The sequence below is a fragment of the Mobula birostris genome, chromosome 14 (assembly GCF_030028105.1).
Source record: "Mobula birostris isolate sMobBir1 chromosome 14, sMobBir1.hap1, whole genome shotgun sequence".
In the NCBI taxonomy this organism is placed as follows: domain Eukaryota; kingdom Metazoa; phylum Chordata; class Chondrichthyes; order Myliobatiformes; family Myliobatidae; genus Mobula; species Mobula birostris.
The window spans coordinates 97,926,089-97,937,138 of record NC_092383.1 but is presented as its reverse complement, the minus strand read 5'-3'; the positions used below and the strand labels follow the sequence as shown (position 1 = coordinate 97,937,138).

General features: G+C 47.4%; 1 protein-coding gene across 1 annotated transcript in view; it reads right to left on the bottom strand.

Moving 5' to 3' along the window:
- Positions 1-432: 432 nt before the first annotated feature.
- The window catches only part of LOC140210146 (muscle M-line assembly protein unc-89-like), a 37,676-nt gene continuing 27,058 nt past the window's right edge, over positions 433-11,050 (bottom strand). The window contains exons 5-6 of the mRNA XM_072279027.1: positions 7,193-7,363; positions 433-2,883 (exon numbers count right to left, since the gene is read on the bottom strand). Coding sequence (XP_072135128.1) covers positions 2,819-2,883; positions 7,193-7,363 — 236 coding nt within the window. The 3' untranslated portion in view covers positions 433-2,818. The remainder of the gene's footprint in view (positions 2,884-7,192; positions 7,364-11,050) is intronic.

The following is an 11,050-nucleotide window of genomic DNA, read 5'->3' as shown; positions in this document are numbered from 1 at the left end:
CTGTAACCCCCTCCAGACCCTACACCCACTCATCTCTCTACAACCTCTTCCAGACCCTGCACCCACCCATCTCTCTGCAACCCCTTCCGGCCCCTATAAATATCCATTTCACTGTAACCCCTCCAACCCTAACATTCATTCATTCATTTCTCAGTAATCCCACTTTGGCCCAGACAGCAACAGTCTTTCCACCCATCCATCTCCCTGTAATCCCCTCTGGCCCTGTACCCATCTTATCTCTCGGTCATACCCTATGGCCCCAACACCCATCACGTCTCTGTGAAACCCCTTCTGGCTCCTATACCTATCCACCTCTCTGTAAAAACCCCTACAGGCCTTCCACCCATCCATCTCTCTAACACCCTCTGGCCCTGCACCCATCCATATCTGAGTAAACCTGCTGCAGCCCAACAAACTCCAACAACAGAATGGTCTGGGAAAATATTGTATAAGAATTTATTATAAAGTAGACAATCTCAAGCAGTAAATATAAAGCAATTGTACAGGTTGGAAATCCCTAGGAAAATCAGGAACTGCTGGAAGCCTGAGGCAAGTCAGGCAGCATCTGTGGAGAGAGATGTGTGTGACCTGAAACATTAACTCTCCACAGATGCTGGCCAAGCTATTAAATTTGACAGTGCACAGATAAAAAATGTGCCCTCTGCCCGATACCTCATCACCAATCTCTAGGGCTGAAAGACTGAGCGTGATCTCACTGGTGAAACCTTCACTGGTTCATGTTGGCAGGGAGTGCACAATATTAACAATAAACCTCTTGCAGTGTGTGGCGGTCCACAGCCCCAGAATCTTGGGGCGGGGGCTTCACAGGACCCTTCACGACATCCGACATCCTGGGTTTTGCTCAGGCTCCAACCTCTGGGACTGTCCTCCAGGATGTCAATGGTTAATCAGGCAATAAGAATTGGAAGGGATGTCCCGGGAGGGATTGTGGGTGGGGAACAGGAAGTTACAGTGTGGGGCTGCAGTACATTTTGAAGCTCGGGGTGACTGATCAGCTGGGGCTGACAAGTTTATGAAAGGGAAAACAGCTAACTGAAGGTGTTATATTTGAATGCACGCTGCATGCAAAACAAGATAGATGGTCTTGTAGCACAGTTAGAGCTTGACAGGTATGATGTTGTGGGCATCACTGAGTCATAACTGAAAGAAAGTTATTGTTAGGAGCTTAACATCCATGGATACACATTGTATTGAAATGACAGGCAGGTAGGTAGAGGGTGAAGCACAGCCTGTTGATAAAAAATAAATCATATCCTTGAAAAGAGGTGACATGGGATTGGAAGATCATTGGATAATTAGGAGACAAGAAGTATGAATACAGTGAACATTTTTGATTGGCTGCTGCTGGCAAATTGTGTTCCAACAGGTAGCGATGTTGGGACTTATTCTTTTAACGTTGCGTATCAATGATTTCGATGATGGAATTGATGGCTTTGTGGGCAAGTTTGTGGATGATATGAAGGTAGTTAGAGGGGCAAATAGTGTTGCAGAGGCAGAGAAGCTGCTGAAAGACTTGGACAGATGAGGAGACTGGGCAAAGAAGTGCCAGATGAAACATTGTGTTGGGAACTAAGTGGTCCTACACTTTGGGAGGAGGAATAAAACGGTAGACTATTTTCTAAACGGGGAGAAAATTCATAAATGCAAAGTGCAAAGGGAATACAACCACAAACAAGAGTAACTCTGCAGATGCTGGAGATCGAAGGAACTCATCTATGGAAACGAGTACAATTGATGTTTCAGGCCAAAACCCTAGGGGCATGTGATTCCTTGTGCAGGATTCTCTAAAGGCACTTCTCTAAGAAAAGATGTGCTGATGTTGGAGGGGGTTCAGAGGAGGTTCAGAAAATGTTTCTGGACTTGAGAGTCTTGTCATATGAACAGCATTCTATAGCTCTGGAACAGTACTCACTGAAATTTAGAAGAATGAGGGAGGACCTCATTCTAACCTATCGAATGTTGAAAGTACTAGATAGACTGGATGTGGAGAGGATGTTTCTGATTGTGGGAGAGTACAGGACTAGAGGTCACAATGTCAGAATACAGAGATGTCTATTTGAAAAGGAGATGAGGAGGAATTTGTTTAGCCAGAGGGTATTCCTTCTGTGGAATTTGTTACCACTGGTGGCTTTGGAGGCCAGATCATTGAGTATATTCAAGGCTGAGGTTGATGGATTCTTGATAAGTCAGGGCATGGAAGATTATGTGGAGAAGGCAGAAGAATGGGATTGAGAGGGAAATGGACCAGCCTTGATCAAATATTGCAGCTGACTCGATGGGCTGAATGGCCTGATTCTGCACCAATGTCTTGTGGTCTTATTGATTTTACCCAGGTAGGTTAGAGGAAGAGAAAAAAAAACGTGAGAAAATGAACAGAGCATTCTGTGATAACAGAGTGTGGGGATGTTGGGGAATGATGTAGGCACAGGGCTTTGAGTGGGGACACAGGAGAGGACAAGAAAGTTGTAAATTCTGAGGACTAGAGTCAGGAGGAAAGGTGGGCAGTGTTAGATCTGAGCAGCAGGGAGGAAAAGGAGGGAGAGTCAGGTGGACGAGTAGTGGACATGGGCCTGTGTGCAGTAGAGAGGATCCCAGATCCAGGAGTGGGGTTATCACCAGTCACTGCAGAACCCACAGTATATAAAGCAATTTGGAATTGTTGAACAAAGGCAGGGGTTCCAGTAGAGGGGAGGACTAACCCCTAACACACCCAGGAGGGTGTGGGCAACGTTTCCCAGTGATTGAGTTTGGAGAGGTACTCGCTGTCCCGATGGAGGGGGTATCTGTGAGCTGGGTTCTATTCCGGGGCATCAGTTGCAGGCTCCTTCTTTTGATTTTCCAAAGGCTGGGTCTCCACTTGGTCTGTGGGATAGAGAGCAGAGTTAAGGGCTTCCAGTCGTGATACTGATACCTGGCCTCCCCTCCACAGAATCTCCCAGTGACCCTCAACGTAAGATATGTTCATCTGGTCCCTACTCATCCTCTGCAATGTCACCTCGACTGCCACAAATCACAACACCCCGACTCCCTTCCTCATTCTCATCTCCACTGACATGTCCCATAAACCTCACTTTAGTTACTCTGCCTCTATCTCTCACACTGGTCAATATCCTGCAAAACATCACACCCACACAAGTCAAAGTCTCCCCACCACATCTCACAATTGGGTGTGTGGAGGACAGTAAATCCCAGTAAGTGGGTGTGTAGGGAACATTGTACACCAGTAACTAGTTATGAGGGGTACAGAGTCCTCCGGTAATCCTATGTTACTGAGTACTCCAGTACTCCAACCATGACCTCAACAGTGGAACAGGCGGACGAAGTTACTTCGAACTCAGCGGCTGTGAAGGCGGATGAAGGCAGCAACCAATCCATCAGCTCCAATCGTCGTGGTTTCCATGCCATTGGAATCAGTTGGTTGATTTGTGAAGTATCGTGTGCTTCTTGGAGTGCAACATCAAGTACACGTTAAACAAATACACGCACAGGCGTCTTCGCTATTTATGGAACGAAGACCATCATCCTCGACCTTGAAAGATAGCGACAATGAAGACGAACCATATGTGTGGGGACAATGACTGGGTGTGTGAGGACAGTGTGACCCAGTGACTGTCTGTGTTGGACAATGACTGGGTGTGTAGGGACAGTGTGACCCAGTAACTGTCTGTGTTGGACAATGACTGGGTGTGTGGGGACAGTGTGACCAAGTGACTGGGTGTGTGGAGACAGTGTGACCTAGTGACTGGGTGGGTGGGGACAGTGTGACCCAGTGACTGACTGGGTGTGTGGAGACAGTGTGACCAAGTGACTGGGTGTGTGGGGACAGTGTGACCCAGTGACTGGGTGTGTGGGGACAGTGTGACCCAGTGATTTGGTGTGGGGGGGGCGCAGTGTACCCCAGGAACTGGGTGTGCAGGGACAGTGTACCCCAGTGATGGGGTGTGTGGGAGGATAGGGTACCCCAGTGACTGGGAGTGTGGGGGCAGTGTACCCCAATGACCGGGAGTTTGGGGGCAGTGTACCCGAGTGACCAGGTGTGAGGGCAGTATACCCAGTGATCGGGTGTGTGCAGGATAAGGAACAGGAAATGGAGAGTCAAAGATCGAGGAGTGTGGTCAGCACAATTTACTGCAGATCCATAAGACCATAAAATATAAGAGGAAATTTAAGACATTTAGCCCTTTGAGCCTGTTCCATCATTTATTTGTGGTTGGTTCCTTATGCAGCCCCATTCTCCTGCCTTTTCTCTGTAACCCTGAACTACTCTACCAATTGAAAACCTTTTAATCTCATCCTTAAATTCCAGATTCCTGGCCTCTGGCTGAAAAAACTCCTTCTCACCTCAGTTCCAAAAGCACATCTCTTTATTCTGAGTCTGTGCCCTTGTGTCCTGGACTCTCCCACTGACAAACATCCTCTGCACCTTCATGTCATCCAGGCATTTCAGTACCTGTTATGATTTAGTGAATCCTTTCCATCACTCTTCTGAGGTCCATCCTTTTCAGGCCCAAAGCTGCCAAACACTCCTCATACCTGAAGACTTCCACTCCTGCAATTATTCTTGTGAACATTATCTGGACCCTCTCCAGAGGCAGCACATATTTCCTTAGATACAGTACACAAATTGTTCACAATATTCCATATGGGGTCTAAGCAACTCCTTACAAAGCCTCAGCAGTTTGTTCTTGCTATTATATCCACACCCTTCCAAACTAAATACTAACAATTCATTCCCCTTCTTTAATACTGACTCAACGCGAATTGTCTGTCCATTTCATTCCAGGCTACAACATTATTCTTCCTCTCAGAGTCATCTTTGCCTATTCTCCCAACCTCTCCAGGTCCTGCAGCAGACTCGACTCTGTGCCTCTGTGACACCAACTGTACCTCCGGGCTATCTTGATCCTGATATATCCACAATGCCATCTGCTCCTTCATCGAGATCATTCACGTGTAATGTGAAAAGGTACCGTCCCAGCCCAGAAACCTTTGATACTCCGTTGGTCTGTGGCAGGTGTTCGAAAAAGAGCATTTATATCCCCACTCTCTCTAACTTCTGCCAGTCAGACAATCCTCTATCCATGCTGTACCTTACCAACGATGCCATGGGCTCTTAAAAACATAAGAACATAAGAAATAGGAGCAGGAGTAGGCCATCCAGCCCATCGAGCCTGCCCCACCATTCAATAAGATCATGGCTGATCTGTCCATAAACTCATCTCCATCTACCTGCCTTTTCCCCATAACCCTTAATTCCCTTACTGTGTAAAAACCTATTTAACTGTTTCTTAAATATATCTTGTGAGGAAGCCTCAACTGCTTCCCTGGGCAGAGAATTCCACAGATTAACCACTCCCTGGGAAAAACATTTTCTCCTCATCTCCATCCTAAATCTTCTCCCCTGAATCTTGAGGTAATATCCCCTAGTTCTTGTCTCACCGAGCAATGGAAACAACTTTCCTACTTCTACCTTATCTATCCCTTTCAAAATTTTGTATTATCTTGTTCAATAGCCTCGTGAGTGTAACTTTGTCAAATACCTTGTGAAAGTACTTGTAAATTGCTGAAGCTTACTCTCCTTTCTCAGCTGGCCTGTTACCTTCTCAAAGAATCAGAACAAAATTGTGCGAACTTCACCCTATTCCATCACCTGCTTCCAAGTATCCTGAAATTTCATCTGATATAATCGATTTTAAAACCTTCCCAATTGCCAAGGTCAAGCTAACCATCTACTAGGGTTCAGGTGTTATTCAACCCTATTGTACAGTTCATCCTTCCCCAGTGATCCAGAAACCAGAAGAGGTGATGACAGGAGGTACAATGAGCTGGTAACTCCCAAGTTGCAGGAGGCAGGTAAGTGGGTGACTGTCAGAAGACAGTGGGCAGCCAGTACAAAGTACCCCTGTGGCCATTCCCCTCAATAATGATGATATCTTGTTGGATGCTGTTGAGCGGGATGACCTACCGGAGTGGGGGGGGGGGGGAGGGGAGGCAGGGGAGGTGCCACCATGACCAGGTCTCTAGACTCTGGAGCTACGGCCCAGAAGGGAATGGAGGAGAAGAGGACTTCAGTAACAGTAGTGATCGGGGATTCCATGGTTAAAGAAGTAAAGAAGGTTTTCTGTGGACGTAATAGACACCGGGATGATAAGTTGCCTCCCAGGTGCCATGGTCAGTGACATCTCAGATCGAGTCCATGGCATTCTAAAGGGAGAGGGTCAGCATCGAGAAGTCTTGGTACAAAATAGGATCATTGGGCAGAGAACTGTACACCTGAGAACTGGTGCAGGGGGCAGGAGTTCAGATTTCTGGATCAAAGGGATCTCTGCTGGGGAATCTATGACCTGTTCCAAAGGGATGGGTTGCACCCGAATCCAAGGGGAACCAATATCCTTGCAGGCAGTTCGCTAGAGATGTTGAAATTTTCTTTTACATTATTGGATAATTTACCCTTGTCTTTCATCTTTTTTCCTTATTGGTTTTAAAATTGTTCACACTAGGTCTTAAAACCTTCCTATTAAAATTCTCCATATTGTAAGCCTCCTTTGCTTTGCTTCTATGCTGCACCTGAATCCTTGTCCTCTCCATAGAGTGAGGGTCCAACCCCGCTGGGACTGTGGAACAAGAACAGAAGTTCCACTGGGATGGAAACCCACTCCCAACCTCCTCACTCTGCATTGGGTGTGGGCTCCATTACCCAATAACTGGGTCTGTGGAGAGGTACTAGCTGTCCAGGTGAAGGAGGTGGCTTGTGTTGCAGTCTTCCTCAGTGGCTACATGTGAGCTGGGGACTCCCTCCTGGGATGCTGGCATCTGTGTCTCTTTCAAAGGAGTCTGTGCTTGGTGTCTCCCTCGGGGGTGGGGGGGGGGGGATACCAGAACCCAGACTGATCCACTGTTCAGCCCTGATGTCCCCACTGAGTCTATGGGACAGAGTGCAGTGGCCAACTCCTTTCCCCCAACTCCTCTCCACAACCCTCTACCCAGTTCAACTCCTCCTCCCAAACCTCACACTCTTGCCCCAGCCTGACTCCTTATTCCTGAGGTCGGACCTCATGTCCTCAGGGTCGGAATGGGAGACACTTGCCTGCAGACCCAACCCCTCCTGCTGCTATTCCTGGCTAGAGTTTTTGGTACTGGATTATTTTTTGGGGGTGGGGGAAACACCTACCGTCAGGTGTACCGGATTTCTTTCCCTTACTTTTGTTCCCACGTGAGCAAGAATCACGCAGCTTTATGTGGCATTTATCATAAACCAGATACAGAATGACGATCACGAGGATCACGATGAGGATCACGGTGGCAATCATCCAACCATTGTATGATGTTCTGAGATCTGGATCTGGGAAGGATAAAAGATTCTGTCATTAATCCCATCCTCACACTCCCAGTGACAAGGAATCAATGGATCCAGCCCATCCCACCACAGGCCAGAGAAAACTCCCTGTCACTGCAACACTGTGCCTCAGTCCTCTTTAAACAGCCCCACAACACTCTGCTCCACCACTCCGCTCCCCTTGAATATCTCCATCCCCTCCAAACAGCCCCACATCACTCTGCTCCACCACCCCGCTCCCCTTGAATATCTCCATCCCCTCCAAACAGCCCCTCATCACTCCACTCCATATCGCCCCTTCCAATTGTAGTCTCCAATGTCTCTGACTGTATCCTCAATGATGTTAGTCCGGCACCCTCACTCAGACCCTCAGTAACCCCTCTCCCCCAGCACACTCTGACTGACTGGCTGCTTCTAGTATGAAACAGTGACACAGTCCTCCCACACTCACAGGACAGAAATTAGACACAGAGGCAAGCTCCGTTCACACTGACCCATCACCCACTCGCAGAGCCTGAGTTAGTTGCAGGAATCTGCGCTCAGTCGGTATATGCATCTGCTGCGGAGATGGAAGGAGGTGATCTGTCTCCCTTTGACTGATGCTGGTGAGAAAGATGGGAGGGCGTAGTAGGTGGAGATGACAATGTTCCTTACACTCTAAAATTGGTGACTGTGGAATGAAATACTGTTGGTAGAGGCTGGAAGATCACCTGGGTGTGACCCTGAAAGAGTGTGATGGTAAAGCGCACAGCTCAGGTCAGCCGGGCCTCTCTGCATGAAGAAGATTGATTTTTATATAGAAACATAGAAACATAGAAAATAGGTGCAGGAGTAGGCCATTCGGCCCTTCGAGCCTGCATCGCCATTTATTATGATCATGGCTGATCATCCAACTCAGAACACCGCCCCAGCCTTCCCTCCATACCCCCTGACCCCCGTAGCCACAAGGGCCATATCTAACTCCCTCTTAAATATAGCCAATGAACTGGCCTCAACTGTTTCCTGTGGCAGAGAATTCCACAGATTCACCACCCTCTGCGTGAAGAAGTTTTTCCTAATCTCGGTCCTAAAAGGCTTCCCCTCTATCCTCAAACTGTGACCCCTTGTTCTGGACTTCCCCAACATCGGGAACAATCTTCCTGCATCTAGCCTGTCCAATCCCTTTAGGATCTTATACGTTTCAATCAGATCCCCCCTCAATCTTCTAAATTCCAACGAGTACAAGCCCAGTTCATCCAGTCTTTCTTCATATGAAAGTCCTGCCATCCCAGTAATCAATCTGGTGAACCTTCTCTGTACTCCCTCTATGGCAAGGATGTCTTTCCTCAGATTAGGGGACCAAAACTGCACACAATATCATGGGCTTTTGTGAGGCCTCAACAATCCTGGGTGAAGAGGCCGCACAAAGTCAAAGACCCAGCACAGGAGAGCAGGAACAGATCCCCCAACCCACACTTCCACTCCCTGCCCCACCATAATTTATCTCTCCTCCCCTGTGCTGTTGTTACTGGATTGTACTGTGGTTGTATCTCCTAAGGCCTGTGGACCTGATGGTCATCGCATTCTCACCACTGGTGGGACCCATCCACAGTTACCACTGCGGGCCTAATGGTTATCGCATTCTCACCGATAGTGGGATGTTTCCACAGTTACCACTGTGGACCTAATGGTCATCGCATTCTCACCAGTGGTGGGACACTCCCACAGTTACATCACTGTGGACCTGATGGTCATCCTGACAATCGAGTGGATTATGTTGCTGGCCCTCAGCGGAACACCTGTAATTATGGCTTTGTAGCCATTAGGAAGACATGATTGCAGGAGGGGCAAGACTGGCAGCTCAATATTACGAGGTTCCATTGTTTTAGATGTGACAGAGTGGGAGGGATTAAAGGAGGAGGGCTGGCGTTACTAGTCAGAGAGAGTATCACCGCAGAGCTCCATCAGGGTTGACTGGAGAACTTGACTAGTGAGGCCTTATGGGTGGAACTGAGAAATCAAAAAGGAATGACCATGTTAATGGGGCTAAATTACAGAACAGCCAATAGTCCGTGGGATTTAGAGGAACAAATTTATAGAGAGCTCGCAGACCGTTGCCAGAAACATAAGGTTGTTGTAGTAGGTGATTTTAACTTTCCACATAATGGCTGGGAATCCCATACTGTAAAAGGACGAGATGGGATAGAGTTTGTCAAATTTGTTCAGGAAAGTTTCCTTCATCAGTGTGTAGAAGTTCCAACGAGAGTTGCTGATACTTAGTCTACTATTAGGAAATGAGACAGGGCAGATAACCAGGGGCAGCGCTAAGGTGGTGCTAGCTGGGGCTATAGCCCCAGCAGAAATTGCAATAGCACCACCATAGCACCACCAAGAAATTAACTGCAGCTGCTTTGCTTTCTCTGTATAGTTTTGAATACAACTTGTTTCTCCAGTTGACCTAGTGAAACAGCGTCCCCAATTACCAGAGCACCCACACAGCAATAAAGTTATAAACTCTGTCAGATCCACTCTACACTTCTGCTTATTCGTTCGTTGTCAATGTCTCGCCGTTGCAGTCCTCAGATCAGTTAAGCTGATCTAAGATCACTTAAGGTGGTGATATCACTCACTCTCAGTCATGCGAGAGATTGATAGTATACATCCAGGCGCAGATCCGTGGTCTCGTGAGACTAACGGATGCCACGCGCACACATTGTGCTTTTACAAGCGAGCGTGGGCCTGGCACGTGCATTATTTTGGCCGACGTGAAAAATGGATCCAGTTTTAGTGAGAAAACGACCTCATCCAGAGGAATCAGTGATGTCTCAGCCTGAGCATGTCTTAATTGAAAGTGACATGCAGAAGGAAGTAAGTGGGGATGAGGACGACAGCAGTTCATCGAAGGAGTGTGAGGGCGAAGTAGGGGAACAAGAAATGGAGCGGGATTCAGAAGAGAACATGGATGAAGCTGCCCTTAGTGCGAGTGGGAATACTGTTAGCGATGTCAGCCAGCAGCCTGAGGAAGGACCCCATCGGCCAGCATTGAAAAAGTACCCTTCGTTGCTCGCAACAGTCTGGCAATCAGCAAAGGAGTTTTATTCGTGGCTATTTTGACCTGTACTCCTGGCTGGAATATTCAATCACAAAAGATGCTACATTCTGCTTCGCATGCAGGCATTTCCTGAGTGGAGGACATGGGTTCCATTCTGAGTCTACCTTCACTGTCACCGGTTACCGCAACTGGCGGAAAGCTACAACAGCTTTCAAAACCCACCATGTAAGTGCAGCTCATAAGTTTGCGATGGAGGCATGGGCCGAATTCAGATTGAGAAAATAAGACGGTTCAAGATTGGGAAACATGCTTGATAAAGGATATGCAAAGATTGTCCAAGAAAACCGTGAATACATGAAAGCAGTGGTTGAGTCTCTACGCTATACTGCGTGCCAAGGCATTGCCCAGCGAGGACACTGGGAGAATGATGGATCTGGCAATAGGGGAAACTTTGCTGAGTTGCTCAGTGTAATTGCGAAGTTTGATAAGACTGTAGCTAAAAAAAAAGGACAATCCTGTAAATGCAAAAAACACCCATCACGATATCCAAAATGAAATTATGGGTATTATGGCAGATATGGTCAGATGTCAAGTAAGTGCAGAAATCAAGGAGGCTGGATATTTTGTCATCATGGTGAATTAAAGTAAAGACTTGAGTAAAC